General features: G+C 36.9%; 1 protein-coding gene across 1 annotated transcript in view; it reads right to left on the bottom strand.

The window, feature by feature from the left end:
- LOC120523040 (TBC1 domain family member 8) overlaps window positions 1-14,628 on the bottom strand; it is a 156,041-nt gene extending 141,413 nt beyond the window's left edge. The window contains exon 1 of the mRNA XM_039743979.1: window positions 13,720-14,628. Coding sequence (XP_039599913.1) covers window positions 13,720-13,846 — 127 coding nt within the window. The 5' untranslated portion in view covers window positions 13,847-14,628. The remainder of the gene's footprint in view (window positions 1-13,719) is intronic.
- Between the last annotated feature and the right edge of the window lie 6,184 nt (window positions 14,629-20,812).

Genomic DNA, 20,812 nt, shown 5'->3' with positions numbered 1-20,812 from the left:
CCTCCACTGCTGTAAAAGAACAAATTAACCTAACATTTACTTACAAAAAAAAAAAAAAGTGACAAAATAGTGCTCTAGTCTCAACAGACTGCACTGGGTGTTCTGTATGGCCTAGGGAACATGCATGTGCTCAGCCTGATCAGCAGGCAACAAGAAAGGGAGTTGCAAGAGAGTGGCAAGATTTTGCAGCAGCTTCCAGTGTTGTGCTAAAACTCAAGATCCACATTACTACATTAATTTCAATGGGCCATTTTCATGAGCAGATGCATATAAAATGTGCAGCATGTCACTTTTGTTTTTTTTTTTTCTTTCAAATGCACTGTACCCCTCCACATGGATGTGAACGGGGTGCCACAAGATATGCTATAATTGGTTCAACTGGTGTACTGCAGTTTCACTGTGTTATACATTTGCTTGAATACCACAGGGAACACAGCAGATGTGAATGTAACCTTAATTGCTAGATAAAAATGAATTACCTTGCAGTTAAAACACAAATAGATTATAGGAAAATATGTAAATTCCATATAGACACTGCTCAGGAAATACCAGATCTTGGAGTTAAGATGAAGCAGCTTTAACCTCTGAACCACCATATCTTTACCTTACATTTAAGTATAATAATAACTGGTCTTCCACATACAGCAAATTAATACATGAGCAAAACCACTTCAGTTATGATGGTTGGCCATTTATTACAAAGGAATGTCTAAAACTTCCTTAATTTTAATAAATGGTCAGTTGAAATTTACCTAAAATTGACGTCAACATACAGAAAACAAAATGAAGATGTGTAATCTAAACTTGTAAACCTAAGTTCTAACTCCAGTGAAATCACAATTAAAACAAATAATATTATCACATGAACACCGTTTGAGTACACTTTTCACCAGGCATATTATATAGCATCAAGAAAATGGCATTATTGATTTACTGTAGATGCTATAAATATTGCAGACACATCCTAAAAGTACACCTTATATAAGAGCTGAATGAACAGCACTGTTAGATTAATTTTTCCCTACAGCAATGAATACTAATCTTGTAATTTTCTTGAAAATGATTAGAAAAATTAGACTGAAGTAACACACTTAAACAAAAAAAAACTAAATATTACATTATTAGGTAAAACAATTGTTTTTTTATTAATTTGATCAGATTTACCTATTTTGTTGTTATTTATTACGAATGTTTCAATAGCTGGGCAGTACAACAACACAGTTGTAAGAGCTGCTGACTATCAGCATTAATGACCTTGCCTTAAATTCCAATACATTAGATATCTGTGCAGTGTTTGAACAAACACATTGCAAGTCAAGACTTTTGTTCAGGTTTGTTATTTCCTTTGTTAAAAATTCCTCTGTGGAAAGAACCGGACCCTGCAAGTAAACAAAGAGGTTTAGTGAAATTCCTGATTCCATACACAACCAAACACATGTAACTGGAGAACCATGAACTTGTGGGACAACTTTTAAAAAATAGTAAGTATCTGACTGACTATGTTAAAATGCATATCATCATTTTCTAGAAAACCAAATTGGCAGTTGTTTAAATACCATTATTTAAGCAAATGATGGAAATCAAAAGGACATAAGTTTCATGATATCAATCACATTGTAAAATGACACACAGGAACATGAAATGGTATTCTTTGAAAAAACTAATCTACACTGCAGACATTCTTTTTGCTTCTCATGTGTATTTTTTTTGTTTTTATTCTGTCTTTAGAAGTTAATTCTAGCAAAACTATTTGATGAGTCACCTTAAGCTTCACCTTCTGGCTTTTGAAGACACCTCTTTTTAAAACATAAACCCCTCTTAAATAATGCAGATTCTTTACAATGTGGACCCACAATATATCATTTAATTCTCTATCAATACTTCAGTTTGCCTACTCTATATACTTACCAACCTTTGGGAATAAAATGTTCCCCGTTGCAAAGCACTTGCTCCCAAGAATACACTCCACTACCTTACTGTCAATAGTTCCTTCAGATTTTACTTACTGTCAATAGTTCCTTCAGATTTTACAGTTTTCTCTTTCCCTTATCACTGATTGACCTAGCTAAAACAGAAACTTGGTTCATACACTCCAGTGGTAAAACAAAGCAAATGTACAGTCCGAAAAGCATGTATAATAAAATGTAAGCATTAAGCATTAAACACCTAGAGAGTGCCATAAACAAGAACAAAATAGAGTGTGACAATGCATATCATACAACCTGGCACTGGAAGATGTTTAGCCTTTCAAGGTGGCTCTCTTCTTGTATTGCTTAAAGTATAAACAGTAATTCAGAGCAATCTTAGATTGACTTCCCCACTTTTCATTTTCTTTTCTAACCTTATATAGCTCTTTGCCATCATATGAAGCTTAGAAAATTTCAATCATGCTTACAAAATAAGCTGCTTTACCTGACACTACTGACATCAAAAATGGAAGACGACAGCATAGCATGCTTGTATAACAGTTTATGAAACAGTGTGTGCATTATGATAGAAGTTCTGCATTATACATTTGATTTAAACAAGTTGATAGGTTTTCAACAGAAACATGACACGTCTTACAATATACACAATAGATTTTATTACACTTTCTACTTAAACTAATTATAAAAATATTCAGGTAATTCTTAAACAAATTCAAAAGCACTAACAGACAAGGAACCTTTTACAGTAGCCAAGTCACAAACTGTTAGAACAGGCTGTTTCAGTAGAGAACAAAATGAATAAAATTGTGTCTTTCAAAAACTACACCATTTAAACATTACAGGAAAAGTTCTGCTCCTTAATTCAACACCTTCAAAATTGGCAATTACTAAAAGCTAAACAATGGGCTATTATAGCCATGCAGATCCTTTTCCTTGTTTATTTAGCCTTTTTGTTGTTATTTAAACATGCTGTAATTTTTCACATTGCATTATTATATACTTTTTTGTTCTTTCTAGGTTATTTTACATTGTGATTATTAATTATTATGAAATGTATTATGTTATATTATATGTATTAGTTTGCTTTGTTATTTTTGTCTGCCCTGTCTTCTGTACATAAAGACCAAGGAGGCAGGCCACTTGATTATGCATAGTTGAAAGACTGCCTATTGAGTTTGGGGCAGAGAGGTAAACCGAAAGAAGGGGCAGAGAGTTAGGTTAACATAAAAGCCTTCCTGACAGATGAGTTTTAAGTTGTTTTTTTTTTTTGTTTTGTTTTTTTTAAAGAATGAATGGAGCCAGCTGATCTAAATAATTTTGGGAGGTCATTCCAAAGTCTGGGTGCTATAACGTTGAAGGCCCTGTCACCCATAGAGTGCAGGTTAATGGGGGACACAACAACACAACAGAGGACCGAAGTAGGCAACCAGGATCATAGCAATGGAGAAGGTCACTGATGTAGTCCGGTGCAAGGCCATTTAAAGCTTTGTAGGTTATTAATAGAATTTTATATTCGATCCTGTAAGACACAGGGAGCCACTGAAGGCAAAGTCAGATGGGTGTTATGTTCTAGCTATTGCTGGTTTGTGTAGAGACTCTTGCAGCAGAGTTCTGAATAAACTGGAGCTGTGATACAAGATTTGTGCTTCATGGTGGCTGGAAATCATAACATGAAGTAATAGTTCTGTGCATTGTTGAAGCTTATATTCTTTCTTTCACAGTGTATATCTATTCACTGTAACGGTTTGTTACTCTGCTTTTGTTATATATACACTTAAGAAAAGAGCTTGGCTTTAACCTTAAAAATAGTTTTAAATGTCTGTGCTGTGATAAAAGTACTATTATTAAATTATTTTTCAAGTGCCGTGTTTCACAGCTGGTGAACTGTAAGTCCAAGAATCATGGGTGAATAGAGGCTGCAGTTTATTTGTGAAAAGAATCTCTTGCTGAGAGTCTAGCCATTTCTCAAACCTGTGACTAGATTCTGTGATTTTAAAAGGGACTTAACCCTACCACCAGAGTAGGCAGGGTTAGGACAGAGTAGTACTTAACCCTACCCCACCAGAATATGAGAGAACATGAAAATGCGATGAGTATACATGTAGCCGAGCATACAAACAAGTTTACCACATTCTAGAACATCCCAGAAAAATTTTGAGACTTTTCGAACAACCTTTAACTTCTTCTAAAAAGTGCCATGCTCAAGTGAAGCAAAGAGGTGCCACTTTATTCAGGGAGACATTTTCATTAAGCGCTTTATTTTTTTTTTTAAGATCGTAAAAAATTATACAAAAAAGTTAGGTATGAGCCATGAGAATTTTACACACACACACTTATTGCTTTATTTATGTACTACCTTTAAAAATGGTGATAAAAATTTAATTTTAAAAGTTTCAGATTTGACAAAATGTAGTTCAGCACCTCAGCACATTGCAGGCATCCAAGAATCAAAACAGCAAATTCGTATGTTGAACTAACATGCCAGCCATGGTATTACCATTCATTTTCCTGATACCTATCCTGAATCAGCAAAATGGATGAAAAATGATTCATCAGACAGATGCGACTGTATAAACAAGAATAGCAGCTACATCTTGGCTTTAAATTCTTTACAGCCTGGGACATCAGTGAACTAGTCAGCACACGAAGGCCAGTGCTCACAGATGCTTTCAATGGAATAATCACTGCCAAATATGTCTCTTTGAAAATTATATGGCATTTCGTAAAACACAAAAAAAAGTTTCTCCGTTTCACATTTGTGTTAAAAATATTGAGTATTTGTTATCAGGGAAAAAAAGCTACATTAAACTGACATATATGTCTATAAAATATCATCACTCTGCATTTTAAACTGCCAGTATAAAACATGACTTACAATTATGGTAATAGCACCATAGTAAATTTTTTTGTTTTAAACTTTGCAGACCTCTAAACTGCAACCATGTAAAATATATTCATTCCCTTGAACTAAACTGACTAGACTAATATTAAAACTTCAAATGAAATCAAAGTGGAATGATTTTTTTTCTTTTCTTTTTTTTTTAGCATGGCAGGAACGGGAGTGAATGTGAAGAGTACAATCATTAAAACATTGCTAGTGCTGAAAAAGAGAGAATAGAATTTGTGGAGTTTTAGTGTAACTTTTAATGTAAGCCTTTTTGAGAGGTATTTGTACTTTGAATTAAATCCACCTTTAACAATCCATATAAATTCTGTAGTTTCAGTTGTGTTTAATTTTATATTGCCATGCCTGTGTCTCCAATTATATGCCAGTTTATTACTATTGTTGGATTACTATGCATATGTTTTTTGTAACCTATACCTTTGCCCTCCTCCCTTCTAGTGTTTATGACAGGTTGGTGCACGTGGATATTGTATTGAATATATAATGTGATTATACCATTCTGTGAAATTTTGTTAATTTTGGGAACCTCCACCTTTTAACTTGCAGTATGGAGTATGAGGTGAACAAAGGTGTTTAGACAAGCGTGCAGGATGAGTTTCACATTAAACATTTGAATTGTTCTTAGTGTCTTTTATGAGTTTGAATGCTTTACCGCTAATCTTTTTATTTTTTTTATAATTTTTTCGGGAAATAATTTATTTATTTTTATGTCTGTTGTTCAGAGAATGCACTGTACAATGAAGCTTGTATAACAATACATAATATATGTGAATTAAGAGCATTGTCTCATGCCTAGTAAGGATAAACCCGGAATGCAGGGGTTGGTGGTTAAAGTACAGCAAAAATGCCACAGGCAACATTATTCCACATAATGGCCCCGCATCGAAGGCTCATTCCTATTTTTGGCTGGGTGGCTTCCCTGTCATCACAGAAATGGGCGGTGTCTGTCCAGCTAGAAACAACTTTCTGCAATTCTTCCAGTCAGAAAGAAAAGCCGACTATAAAGGTGTGTGGTTTACAGGAGAATTGAAGAGAGGGGGGCAAAATAAACAGTGCAATAAAACCCACCACCTTTTGTGAACTTAGTATTTATTTACTTTTTTTTTTTTTTTACACTTTTTCACTTTATGTCCCCTTTCCACTCTTTTTTGAGCTTGCACTTTGTTTGCTGCCATGGGAGGGATTAATTAATGTGGTTAGTAGTCTTCAGCTACTCACAACCCTAACATTAGATTAATCAGGTTTAGTCAATGAAGACTAATTAGGATACAACTTTTTTTATCATTACAGAAACAAACTGTGCCCAACACATTATGCTGGTTACCTAAAACACAACCATAAATTAGAAATATGTGAAAGATTAGTAAAAACCCTTACTGCCAAAAGATCATTTTAAGGGTCTCCTTGATAGTGTCATGTTTCTCCCAAAGAAGCCTATGTAGTCAAGGTTTTTAACCTATACTGCATTTCAAAATATTGACATGAAATACTGAGAAACACGAATTGAAAATCTTCAAATATTGATTCAAATGACAGCTCTACATTGTGTGTTTTATTTATTTTTTCTTTTTAGTAAATATTATTTAAACACTTTCCTAAATGAATACAGCACTCTAAGCATGTAAATGGGAGATGCACTATTTAAAACTAAAATTGAATTGCATTACAGATCCATCGATGGATGAGTAAAATTCATTAGATGCAGGTAGGATTTTTCCTGGAATAGACTAATTAGACTAAATGTGTTACTTCAATGACGAAAAATGTGAATTCTGTTAAGAGTACTCTGATAAAGCATCAAAATAGTTTGCTGTAATTGTAAAATACTAATATTAGTGTAAGAATACAGCACCAAACAAGTAGCTTTTTAACTTCAAATGTGATCAAACATTTGCCCATTTTCACTTACCATCCAAGTGGTGATTAAGTCGCACAAAAAATTTCACTACTTGGGAATAGGATAGCTACTGATCTGAAAAAGGTTATTAATTTTAATACATCATTTAATTTATGGTCATGACACTTAACAATTCCATTTTACGCATCAGTCACACTGTAGGGTTGAACAGGTGGCAAACTTACAGCACATTCAATCATGACAAGGCATTAAATGCCATTACTTGCCTTTAGTAGCCACCAAAACTATAGCATTTACATTTTTGAAAAGAATGACACCAGGTTTCCTCTAAAGATAAAAAGAAAGGAAATAACCACACTGACTGGAAACATTTCAGACTTCTGGCAGACATGTCATTTCCACATCATTAAACAAATATTTTTTTTGGAAAAATAATTTACAATGGTATTATTTTACCTCCATGAAGCAAATAACATATCAACCAATTTAAACACTGACATACACAAAACGTACAGAAAATAACTTGAAATATACTGTCAGAATCTAGCTAATGAAAATTAAATAAAGATGATTAACAAATCAAATGCAGAAACACAATATATCACAGAAAAACATTCTGATTTGCTCTATAATACTAATAATAGTCCTAAAGTGGAAATAAATCAGTTAGGTGTAAATAAAAATGCCTAAGGGAAGATGTTTTGGTTTTCTTAAAAAGAAAAAAGGAAAAACATTTGTATGTTCAGGTAGCTAGAACTGCAGTTATCAATTGGCTTGTGCCATTAACAGTTTGAGGAGCACTGTTAAAATATACAACTACAGTAAAAACGTTAAAAACTATACAGTTTTCAGCATGTCTTAAATAGTATATTTGAAAAACAAACATTTTGATCATTTTGTCTTTGGAAACTCAGGTAATGTGTATTAGACTAAGGAGACATTTATTCATAATAAATTTGCTGGCATACCATTTTTCTTACTTTTACCGTTTATCCATGTCGAGATTTTTTAACCTTCTCAGTGAAGCAAATTATGACACTAAGAGGTGCTTTAATATGAGGATTGAAACCATAATCATCAATTAAAATCTTGAGATCCTATAACAGCTTCCTGTTCACAACTGTACAGAAAAGATAAACCCAAAACTTTTAACATCTGAAAGAAGCACCTAGAGACAATAAAAATGATACAGTATGTATTTATGTTGCATATATTCAACTATATCCATTCAATGTGTAGTTTTGCTCGCTCATGTACACTATCTTTATACCACTGCAAAGACATCACTAAACTCACCAATACATAGTGCTTTTCATTGGACTAATACAAGAAATACCAATCACGTATTATTAATAAAATAATCAAATTAAGCAGAATGAAGGGGTATCTCATGGAGCACACATCAACTATAAACAGTGTGAATTACAGAAACTCTGAAACAAAAAGTGACAAAAAGAAGAGTTAAAAACAACATTCACTCACTCTTCATTAGTGGGCAGAAAATAGTGCTAAGAAAATGACAACAATCTCTATGTAACCAATGCCAAACACCACCTGCAGCAGCTAATCACAATTAAGTAGCATTTAAGAAGTAAACGAAGCTCATGGCTCCAAATTGGCCACTCAAAACTTTGGAATTTCTTCTGTTTAAGTTATTCTTGTGTTAACTTCTGTGTTTGGGGTCACCATCACAATGCATGACACAAATTGTTTTAAGCTTTAGATCACTTAAAGATGATTTGATAATGTTTCATTGAAATGTCTAATTTAACTTGGAAATCATTATTCACACAATTATTCTCCCAGAATGAGATTAAGCAAAGCTGCCCTATACCATGATGCCCCCTCAGCCACAACTTGTTCCTGTCTGTAAGATATGGTGATGTCTTTTGTTTTCTCCAAACTTAATGCTATGTGCATTTACCAAAATTTTTCTCATGTGTCTCACAGATGTAAGACTGACAACAGTGTTGTTTGGAGACAAGTTGCTTCTTACCTAATATGAATACCACTCTTGTTGAGTAATTTTCTTACCGTACCTTTACGAACACAGAAGGGATTCATTGCAAGAGACACCAGAACATCCTTAGCAGTTGTCTTAGTACTGAATGGCAAGATCTTGCAGTTATCAATGGCTCAGAATTTATTCTATATGTTGTGGCGGATGGCTGGGGGTGGTACCCAGCCGGGACGCCCAGGAGGACCGGAGGAGGGCTCGTGCCACCTCCAGACCACGAGGGGGCAACTGCCCAGATTGCACTGGGGACCACGGGTGCAGAGCTTGAAAGCTCAACCCTGTAGGGGCCCGTGGTCACCGCCAGGGGGCGCTCCGGTGCCTGAAGGGCCCTGGACCTCAGCACTTCCACCACACTAGTAAGTGCTGGGGGGAAGAAGACTGGGGACACCCGGAGGGGTGGAGAGAGAGGAGTGGAGGCGGCCGGAAGGAAGGCACCGGAAAGAGAGGCCTGGACTTTGGGGGATCAGTGCTGGAGGCACTGGGTTGTGCACGGACTTGACTGTATGTAAATATTGTAAATAAAATGTGTGTGGGGTGACAAAGCGATGTCCATCTGTCTGTGTCCAGGCCACGTTCCACAATGTGTACAGCCTGCCTGACTGTGAATGGTGAAGGCAAAGGTCTTTAAAAGAACCCTTGTAGGGTTTGCCAACTTTACAAGCTTTAGCAACTCACTTTTGAAAATCCTACATTGCACTTTAACAGATGCCTGGTATGAACAGTGGTAAAGGAAACAAAAATTGTTAAGATTTTTTAATAGGATGCAACACCCCAAACCTATAGTATAGAGGAATGTCATTTGATATACTGAAAGCCTAGATTACAATTTCCCTCTTTCCAGCTACACACTGCCTGAAGGTTTCTCATGTTTTTTTTCCTTTGCAGTGCTAAATGACAGAATAATGTGGTACTTAAAGATATAGCAACTTACTATTCTGTACATGCTCTTTGTTTAATCATACTAACTTTTTCTATTATTATGACTTAGTAAAAAGATCAGACCACATTTTAGCAAGAAATCATGCACAAATGCTGAGCATTCCAAAGGGTTCAGAAACTCAATCTTACTACTGCTTATGTAACTGACGTACACTACAAGATGATGATATACAGTATATATTTTTAAATTTGGCAAGCTTGCTGTAAATTGCTCAGGATCATATGTAGGTCACCAGTGTAATTTGAACCTGTGGTCTTAAAGCTCTGCTAAAATGAACACCTTTTTTGAACTAGGTAAAGTGTTTAATCCTAATCAGAAGAGAAAACCCAAAAAAAAGTTTCTTGCTTTATTTGAAAGGTAAAAATATTTGTTGAAGGCACAGATATTTACCCAAAACACTCATTTACTAATTTATATTCTGAAAAAAAAGTATAGTTAAGATGGGAATGTACAGTAATTAGCAGTACTATCTCAAAAACTGTACAGAGTTTTCACAGTCCCCTTGAGTCTGCATAGACTGTCTCGGAGTACCCAGAATTACTTCTACATCCTACTTCTATATACCAATTACTATGTTTAATGGTGGCTCTAGTGGTATCAATGTATGTGAAGATGTGTGCTTATGTGCTTTGTATTTTTTGTGGTCGCATCCAGGGTTAATTTAACATGAGCCCAGTAGTTAAATTAAACAGCTTCTGAAAATGAATAGAGGTGTATATGTAACTTTTACCAATGTATTCTATATTAGTGTGCTTGCCACTTTTCCAATAATATAAGAGACCAGAATGAAGCTGACAGTCTAGTTCCAGGTGTGTTATGATGACAATTACAAAATGGGGAAATTATTTTCCAGGGAGAAAGACTTCAAAGGGTGGAAATTTTCAAGTATCTCTGATCAACCATAATAGAGGATGGACAACTAGATCTAGAAATGAGCCTTAAAACAACAATTTATTTCTTGTATAGCCCAAAATTGCACAAGGAGTAGAGCGATGGGCTTTAACAGGCCCCATTTTTTGACACACCCCAGACTTGCGTCCCTAAGAAGACTAGAAGAAGACCCTTGAAGGCAACAAAAATGTAAGAAATCTTGGGTAAGGCAATTCACAGAAAGAGACCTTTCCAGGTAGGTTGGGCATACAATGGGGGGTCAAAAAATGAGGTTAATACAAAACACAATACACATGTAATCCTCTTCACAGAGCTAGACTGCCAATCTTTCATTACCAGTTTAGGAATAAAATACAAACTACAAGGCAAAAATGCAAGAATAGATTATATCACTCGCTAAATTTAAAACTATCACATATGAGGATACAGATTTCTTCAGAGTTCTGAAGGCCTCCACCAACAAGCGCCTCCCCCGTACTGGCCAGTCCACAGCTGAGTCTGTGCTGGGACGGCCAATCTGATGAAAGGACCCCTCTACCCAAAGCATTCTAACCTTAGAATGCAATCAAGCTGGAAAAACTGTAAAAGGGTATCAGGAGTATCATGTAACCAAAGAAACAGTGCACGAGTGAAGGCTAAAGAGAATAAAACAGTGGTCATAACAGCACTGTTGTATGGATCAGAAATCGGGGCAATTAACAATGTGCCTAAAAGGAAGCTGGATGCTACAAAAATGAGGATGTTGAGATGGATATGTGGAGTAAAAAATCTTAACATCAGGAATTAGGGAATCAGAGATACACTGTTAAAATTGGGGAAATCACAAAGAAAACACTGAAAAGAATGTTAAAGTGGTATGGACATGTCATGAGAAGAATCATTGGCATTTAAGGAAGTGCCCAGACAAAGAAGAATGATCATAGATAAAGTAGATAAACTGTGTGAATAGGGATGGAAGGGAGATAGGGGTATGAAGTATACAACAAATAAGTGGAGGAGGCTGCTGCGATATGGTGGCACCACATGCAAGAAGGATACTCTTTAGTTGAAGAATAAAGAAGATGAAATTACTGTGGTATATATCTTTTAGGTGACAACTATTTCTACTAGTTTCTCATAAATACACCTTTACCCAATTCTTTCTAAAAGAATGAAGTTTCCAGTTAACACTCCCAATACATTGATATCACCTCATCTGTATTGGAATACACTTTTTGCATGGAGATAGAGTATTAAACAATGCAAACCCAAATATTTCAGTTATTGTTTAAAGACAGCATGGAGAGAAATAAAGCTGTGGGTAATGACTTGTCATCTGCTGGGCAACATGAACTTTGAGAAAACAGTAACTTTAATATAACCTTAGCCTTTCTGAGGTGCTCAAAACAGGAAAAGTGGACACATTTTGGGTTTGATTAACTGTCTGGAATTAGTTTCATATGTTTTGGATTTAGTTGCCTGTCCCCAGCTATGAACTGTGTAATAATGTGACTGTACAGTATATAAAGATTACTCTATTTGTCTGTCCAGCTTATCACCACGTGTTGCACCAAGCAAGTCTGGGAATGTTATATTCAATAACAGCATTTGTTCTAGGTAATGACCAATAGTGTATAACAGAGTTATGTCATAATATACCACAAAATACAGTAGCTATCTAGAAAACTCAGAAAGCCTATGCTTTATGCAATCCAATTCATTGCTGACCTAAGCAATGCAAAAACTGAGCTTTGAGAAATTGTAATCCTTTTAAAGTGCAGTCAATAAATACACTGCTTCAACCAGAAAAAAGTTCGTATGTAAATTGCATGATGTAACTGCAATTCAAGATACATCACTGGGTAATAATACAAAACGGATAATTAAAATGGAATTAAGTATATCTCCACACATCTAATTGCATACCAGTTCATTTTGCTTCTCGATATATTTTTGCCATACATTGGGTTTAAAAGGTTTTACAAGTCTGCACTTTGCAGATGAAAGAAGACCCATAAATAAGCTGCGCATGGCACCCTCCGCCAGCACCTGTGTCTTGCGCGCATGCGCGACGTGTACTGCCGGCGTCGTTGGAATGCCAGGTGTGTTTTAATATAACAAAGTAACACATTCACAAGTGTTAATAAATCACCTGACGCAGTGAGAAGTTGAGATCAAAAGAAATCTATAAAGCGGACAATGCCCTTTTGTTTATAACCAGCGCGCGTTAAATACTTTCACAAGAAACATCATCACAAACGGCTCTCTTTACCGATGGCCTCCTCACCTCCAGCAAGTTTTGCTCCAGGCTGCGCAAGGCACCGTCGGGATGTTATGTGGCGAGTTACTTATTTACCACCGAGTGCCAACCCTTACAGAAATGCACCCCTACTGCGTCACAAGCCTGAAATAAAGCAGGAATGGGAATAAAATTATCGGCATACGAGAGGAACACGTAGTAATGAAGCGGATCAAAAAGCCTCATTAGAAAGCAAACGCTATCGATTTTTTCCGTACTAAATGCTGATTTTTAGACCAAGTCCGATCATCTATAGCATTTATGTCCAAATGATTACGTCCGTTTGTGTGCGCGCGAGTGTGATCACCCTCCGATGGGATGGCTCCTTGTCCAGGGACTGTTCCTGCCTTGCACGGAATGCTTGCTAAGGTGTGCGCCAGGTCCCTTTTAGAAGAAGAATGGACGGACCGATGATCACACCACTTCACCTGATAAAAAAACTGACGGAGACCCCGCTTTGCATTGACATTACATTATTAGGTACGTTAAGTGCGTCATGAGATGGACAGGCATCCCGTCCAGGGTTGGCGAATTTCCCTTCTAGCACTTACTAGAAACGCGTGAAAATTAAACAGAGAGAAAATTAGATAATCAGAGGGTAACTTTGACACTCCCTCTTTGTAAATGATACCGTGGTAAGGGTATGCAGCTGGGGGTTCTCTGGGAACTAGTGGTCAACTTCCCGTCATCTTAAAAATATACCTCATGCGTACCCCTTCTTACCTGTGAATGTTATTTATAGGAGGCGTCGCGAAGAAGATGGACCTACGCAGACTTTCCGCGTAAGGCACGCAGAACAGTGAAGTAAAAAAAGAGTTTTACTGTTATTATTGTTTTTTTTCTTTAAAACGTTCATTTCCACTGGACCGTCCATAATGCTAGGTCTAAAGACGTCTCCTTACCTGATATTTTGCCTCCAGCGTCTCCATGCCCTCGTCTACGTTGCAAGACAAAATAAGAGTTGGATTTCTCCGTCACCCATAGCTTCAAAGCGTTTTTCAATAAAACCTCTTCGGGCTTTAACCACATTTTTTTTTCTTCAAAGTGAAAAGAACATGCTATCCACGCCTTCCAAAGGGCGCACACCGCCGTTCTTCAGAGGAGCCGTTCAAGAACCCCCTACTGCCTCCACAGACGGATGCCCAGCGTGGCTCTTTCGCGGCCGCCAGTCTCCTGGCCCCGACGCACACATAAAATGCGCTTTAGCTTTGAAGCCTGCAGATACATTCAGGGGCTGATTTCCGCATATTTTTTACCATCTTGCTACAGAGTTCCGGATCGAGAAGAGGAAGTCCGAGCCCATTGACCCTGTGATTGGTGTTTTCCACGTGAATACGCCAGCCTTCCCTGAGTGAGAAACAACAGCAGGCGCGTGAGGCGTGACAGCGAGCGGCAGAGGTTCTGAGCGCAGCTGCGGCTGCGGTGGAGGTAGCAACCAAAATAACGCAAGACGAGACAACGTGAGCCTGCTGCTCCAGCAAAGAGAGGGATGCGTTAGACTGGGATGTGCCCTGTGTTCCTCAGAGTTAACGTAGGTTAGAAGTACGTAATGGCAGATACATACTCTGCATAATAGCTCATTCCATGGTATCTTTCGCTGTCTTAGGAAATTTCAGCAGTAATATTTATATCAGTCACCGAGGGGACATCAACAAAAATATTTAATATCAAAGTCTAAGCACAGTTCAACACGTCCTTCGAGATTTAAGTTCCATCCATTTCTGAACCAGCTTAATCCAAGTATAGAGTTAAAAAATCAATATAAATAAGAAACAGAAAATTATTGATGTCATTATCCCTTACTCAATAACAGCCATAAGTATTTTATAAGAGGATTTTCCTATTAAAGCAGGACTGTTCCAGCTTGTAGTTTGACTGTGATGATGGGAGCTGACAGTCTGCCTTTATTGCCCCAATTGGACTGAATTATCTCCTTTTGCTGGATTGGTCTAGAATATTTTATTATACAATAAGATACTCCATTATGTGATTGGATGTACATTTTGGAAGACTGTAAACAATAATCAGTACTATGAATTGTGCTTTAAAAGCTATACAAAGGTATTTTTTTTTCTGTATTACACATAGATTTAGCTTGTATTTACGCATTCCTGAAAGTATTTACATAGTGCAAAGTAATGAATATTATGTGCTTTAAGATATAAGAAAAGACACTTTTCAAATGCAAACATGAACAAATGAACCACAAAACAAGCTTGGACTGACCTTTATCATAACTGAGAACTTGCAAAAATATTGTAGATACAGAGGAAATTAGGGGAACTGTCTGAGTTCATAATATTGAAATATTTCTACTGATTCTACTGGACAAATCATAAGTGATGTTCCAGGAATCATCAGGTGTTTCAGGTCTTTCTGCACCATAAACCATTATCCTGGTAACACAGCTGGGGCTGCTCAAATCCCAGCTTGTGCCCAGCTGACTCAAAAGCTATTTAAACTTCAACTCTCTCCTCCCTTGAATCAAAGACATCAAGAGATTCTCTGTGCCACTTTTTTTGGTCTTATGAATGGATCTCCTCCTCCCACATCCGACTATGCCCCAAAAACTGCAGGCCTTGATTAAGGAACAGGCTGCAAAGCTCCTGCAACCAACCTACGTAGGAAGGCATTTGGCTCTCCGTCCAGCTTGGTGAGTTCCCTCACCAGTTCTGCATATTTGTTGATTTTCCTCTCATGGGACTCTTTCAGATATTATTCCAATATGATTGTCCCTTCCAATGTCACCATTTGCTTGGTGGTTTCAGAAAAGATTGCAAAGCAATGACACCGGTGTGACTGGGGAACTTTAGTTGTCATTTCAGGTCCACCTGAAACTGTCAATCTTTTACTGATTCCAAGGTGCTTAGAGATGTTTTCCTTATGGCTTTAGGCAGCTCACCTGCTCTAACAAAAGCATTCATCTGGTTAAAGAGACAGGGACACTTGGCTGCAATAGTTCCTTCACTGATAGGTAGTTTCAGCCTTCATGCCACAATCTGCAACTTCCCTTACTAAGCTATTTGGAGCAGCTGCTCAGGATGTATTGATGTATTGAAAGGTGCCTTGCTTGGAGCAGAGTGAGCATGCTGGAGACTGTTCTTTATCCTATATGTGCAGGTGCAATGGAGTAGTCAGCACATGATACACTTCCTGTATGCGGAATTATATGTAGTGTAGCTTAGATTTTCATAACTCCACCCAGGTCACCTTATTCTCAGCCACATTCTCCCATCTAGTCCAGTCTCCTGGTTGTCTCATCATGACTGCCCTGTATTATCTTTTCTCCCCAACTGCTGTTGTCACTTCTTGCTGAACTAGGTATTAAATCATTTAATGGATATACTTTTGTAGCACACCCTGCTTCTCACTTATTTTTTGTCTTTTAAAGTGGTTGAAGTCTGAGTGCTGTCTTGTTGGAGTTCAAGTCATTCAGCGTCAGAAACAAGCCATGTGGGACACCACTGAATAGTTAAGAACTAGTTAAGAGACAAGAACTCGCCTCATAATCCTCTGTCCCTGATGTACCAGAGTCTCTTGCTTTGATGATGAGCGATTGATTGACTGTGCTAAATCAGTGTTTAGGCTAAGCTAAGTGATATATCACTCTCAAGTGTTTCGTCCCCCTGTCAATTTTATTGTGGTGCATCTGTGCTGTAGCCTTTGCTAAATGCCACTGCAAAATAAATGAACCACATTTTGAGGGAGTGTGTGACCCTGCAAGATACAGTCATCCTAGACATGAATCTTCTCCCAAAAGAAGTTTTTCTATGAATTATTAAAAAATACTGTGCCTATTCTTGTGGTTTAAAATGGGGTTTATAAGGCATTGGTCCAAACATGAAAATAAAAGCCTACAAACATTTTGAATACATTTGTTTTTAAGCCAAAAACATTCATGAGTATTGTTCCATATCTTGAGTTTACCAATAGCGCCTGATAACCCCAACTCTCTTGATTCACTGACACAATGTCTTTCTTGTATTTCTGAATGGATGAGTAGTAATTTTCTCAAACTAAAGAAGAAAACAGAAATTTTAGTGATTGGCAGAATGGATATAATGAGGGTATTAGAAATAAACTTGATTCATTAGGATTAAAAGTCAAGACAGAGGTAAAGAATTTAGTGTTAACTATTGACTCTGACCTGAATTTTAAATCACATATTAATCAGATTACTAGGGCAGCATTTTTTCACTTAAGAAATATAGCAAAAATTAGACCCCTTATAACGTTGCAAGATGCTGAAAAATTAGTTCATGGTTTTGTTTTCAGTCGGCTAGATTACTGTAACGCACTCCTCTCAGGACTACCCAAAAACACATTAATCAATTGCATCTGGTGCAGAATGCAGCTGCTAGAATCTTAACTAGGAAAAGAAAATCCAAGCACATCTCTGCAGTTCTGATGTCACACATTAGTTAAATGTGTCATTTTGAATTGAGTTTAAAATACTGCTTATGGTTTACAAAGCCTTAAATAATCTCACTCCATCCTATATTTCAGAATGTCTTTCACCTTACACTCCAAATCGTAACCTTAGATCTTCAAATGAGTGTCTGCTTATAATTCCAAGAGCTAAACGTAGAAGAAGTGGTGAGGCATCTTTCTGCTGTTATGCACCTAAAATCTAGACTAGCTTACCGATAGAAATTTGCCAGGCTAATGCAGTGGAGCACTTTAAAAAATTGCTAAAAACACATTATTTTAACAAGGCTTTCTCATAGCTTCATTTTAGTTTAATTGTGATATTCTGTATATGCATTTTATTATTATTATCATTCATGGTGGCTCCGAAATCCATACTAACCCCTACTTTCTCTGCTGTTCTTTTTCCAGTTTTCTGTGGTGGCAATCTGCACCACCACCACCCAATCAAAGCACTGTGATGTCGCTACATTGATGGATTAAAAGCCAGAAATCCACATGACCATCATTGGCAAGTTCTTCCATGTGAAGCCTTAATACCATGAGAACTGATTAAGATACTTTATGTCAGGTAGAATGCCTAGAGGGGGCTGGGTGGTCTAGTGGCCTCAGAACCCCTACAGATTTTTTTTTTTTTCTCCTGCCGTCTGAAGTTTTTTTTTTTTTTCTGTCCTCCCTAGCCATCGGACCTTACTTTTATTCTATGTTAATTAGTACTGTATTGCCTAATTTTATTTTTCTCTTTTTTCATCCTGTAAAGCACTTTGAGCTACATCATTTGTATGAACATGTGCTATATGAATAAATATTGTTGTTGTTTGCCCACATATTGTAAAACAGTGTATCGTTGTCAATTTCTGAAAAATTCCGGAAAGATTCCAACATTTTGTTAGAATTTTGGCTGACCAATTCATTGCCTATTTCCTGTCATGGCAACCTTTCACCCCCAGGTTCATGGTTTCCTGTAGCTCTAATTGTGAATATTCCTAGAAGACATGGATATATTAAACCTTGTTGCTGAAGTGTATTGTTATAATATGAATTTCCCAATTTTTTACACTTTTTGTGGCTTTCTGAAATGTTTGTGCACCCCTCAATATTGTAACAGTGCTGACTCTTACATTGGCAGAGGAAGGTAAGAACAACAGTGGCAAGTTGGCAAGAAGAAGCAGTGTAATCTGGTGTTGTACTATTCAGACGAGCTGTGGGGAAACCTGACAAAAAACGTGAACCTGCCACAGCACACGATCACCAGGTAAGTGTGACAAAAGCGAGCAGTCTTTATAAGGATCCCAACCTACCTAAACAAACAATACAATAAACAAAAGTCTATTGGGTCAAGGTTGGCAAACACTGTTGAGGACTACAATATATTTTATGTAACATTATGACAGTGACGTTTCTGTATTACTTCTGTTTACTGAATATTCAAGACCTCTGCAGTACTGCACTTGGCCTGGGGTGTTTAATATTGTTAAATAATCATATTAGTTAGTGATAAATGCATTGTAAAGATGAGGTGAATAATTACAATTAGCATTTATCCCTTCAGAATTAGGCAGTGCTTATCTTAATTAAACATTAGAGACAGGAACAACTCTGCATAATGCACACTAACCTTAAATTAAACCTGTTTGTTCAGCTGACATCTCGTCACAGTGTCCAGCTATTCATGATAGATAATCCACTTAACATATTGTCTCTTGTTATTTAAATTGCTACATACTTTCAGGACTCCAAGTTTATGTTGCCAAAACAAAGCTTAAGCAGTTGTATGTTGCTAGCATGATAATATTGCTACTAGAACTCTTAAAGCTTATAGCTACCTAGCCACAAATCATGAGTGGAAAATTATGACCAAAAAGACTTCTAAATACACCCATTTGGCATTTTATGACACCAGTAATGACCAACACATACATATTCCTAGTTTACCTATTAGGATCATTCCCCTCTAATATATTATCTTTCCTATTCATGGTGTAATATATAATAACTTTGATTCTTTTTATTTATTTTATATTCTAAATTGCTCTAAAGCAGAACAAGAAGAAGAACGTAATTTGAAGTAAAATAAAACATTAAACAGTGGATTTCTTACAGTCTGCAAGTGAAGGGACCAATGCCAACAAACCTCTGAGTTGTTACTAAGTTTTACTTAGTAAAACACCACATGCCCCCATATTGAAACCAATTTCTATTATCTTATGAATCTCGATGCTTATCTCTTTTGGCTGTGAAGAGGTTGTGCCACATTTGAGTTCACATCCACAGTGTAGTTACACTCCCCTTTGCTGTAAAATATTCTACAGTTACCCCAACTTTTTATGTTTCGGGGAATGTAAAAAGGTGAAGCTTTTTGTTTTTGTTGCCAGGGCCTATTTAGGTTAGGTTATAATTGAACAGATACATCATTTTGTAAAGCACTTTGAGCTACATTTTTTTGTATGAATATGTGCTATATAAATAAATGTTGATTGATCCTTATTACCATTTCAACAAAATGTAAACATTTTTCTGGAAAGAGTGATTTTTTCCAAATAGAATAATGTGGACAGTGGAGGTATGCAACCCAGATCTTGAAAGTTTGCAGTGGCTGTATATTTTTATTTTACCCATTTTTTCTAATGTGACAGTAGGGGGCGCTATCGCTCCCTCGAACCCTCAGGTACCACGCCAAACACCAGGTAAAAATCAACAATTATTATTTATTATAATAATAAAGTTTACCAAGCACCACCACTCTACACTATACTCACAAATAAACAATTCTAAACAATAAATCACAATCCTCCTCTCCCAGACGCATTGCCCTCCTACCACCCAGCTCAGCTCGTCGTCTGGGAATTCTCAAAGTTCTTATATAGTACCTGACCCGGAAGTGTTTCTCATCCTTCAGTCCATAATTCCTTATCACTTCCGGGTCAAATAAAAGGTCCCTTTTTCACCCTTCCGTTCATGTGACTCAGAAGTACTTCCGGGGCGTAGGGCAAATAGCAGTCCCTGGTTCTCCCTGGAGCGACCCCTGGTGGTCCTGATGTTATCCAGCAGGGCTTTACAGGAAAACTCCATAGTCCATGATGCCCTGCTGGAATCTGAAGCATCTCCATGTCGTAGGGATGGCTCCCTCTGGTGGCCTGGGGGTATTGCCCAGGATAAAAGGCTGGCCATGGACCACGCTAATAAATAACCAATTTTTGCTGCTAATTGAAGAGACACAATTTCCCTTAATTTTAATGAAGAAGTATATTGTATCGCAGTATTTAATAATAATAGAATAATAGAATTTAATAATGTGTTTCACTGAGAGAAAGAATTGTCTTGTAATTAAGGAATTGTGGTGTAAATATGGTGGTCTTCCAGCAATTCAGTTTAAGGCCTGTGAGATAGGTTGTGATCAGGTAGCTTGCTGTGTACCTCATTAATGTTGAGGAAAAAAACAATCAAATAGTCTAAATCTTTAAAAGCAAGTCAATTAGTAGCAATAGGTTACTTTAAGAAAGTTTCTCAAACATAAACCTGCATCCACTGTAGACCTACAAGATCTGAATTAGATTCCCAAGTGTG

This window comes from Polypterus senegalus, chromosome 2 (assembly GCF_016835505.1).
Source record: "Polypterus senegalus isolate Bchr_013 chromosome 2, ASM1683550v1, whole genome shotgun sequence".
In the NCBI taxonomy this organism is placed as follows: domain Eukaryota; kingdom Metazoa; phylum Chordata; class Cladistia; order Polypteriformes; family Polypteridae; genus Polypterus; species Polypterus senegalus.
Note: the sequence above shows the minus strand (reverse complement) of the source record. Positions and strands in the feature narration are given on the sequence as shown.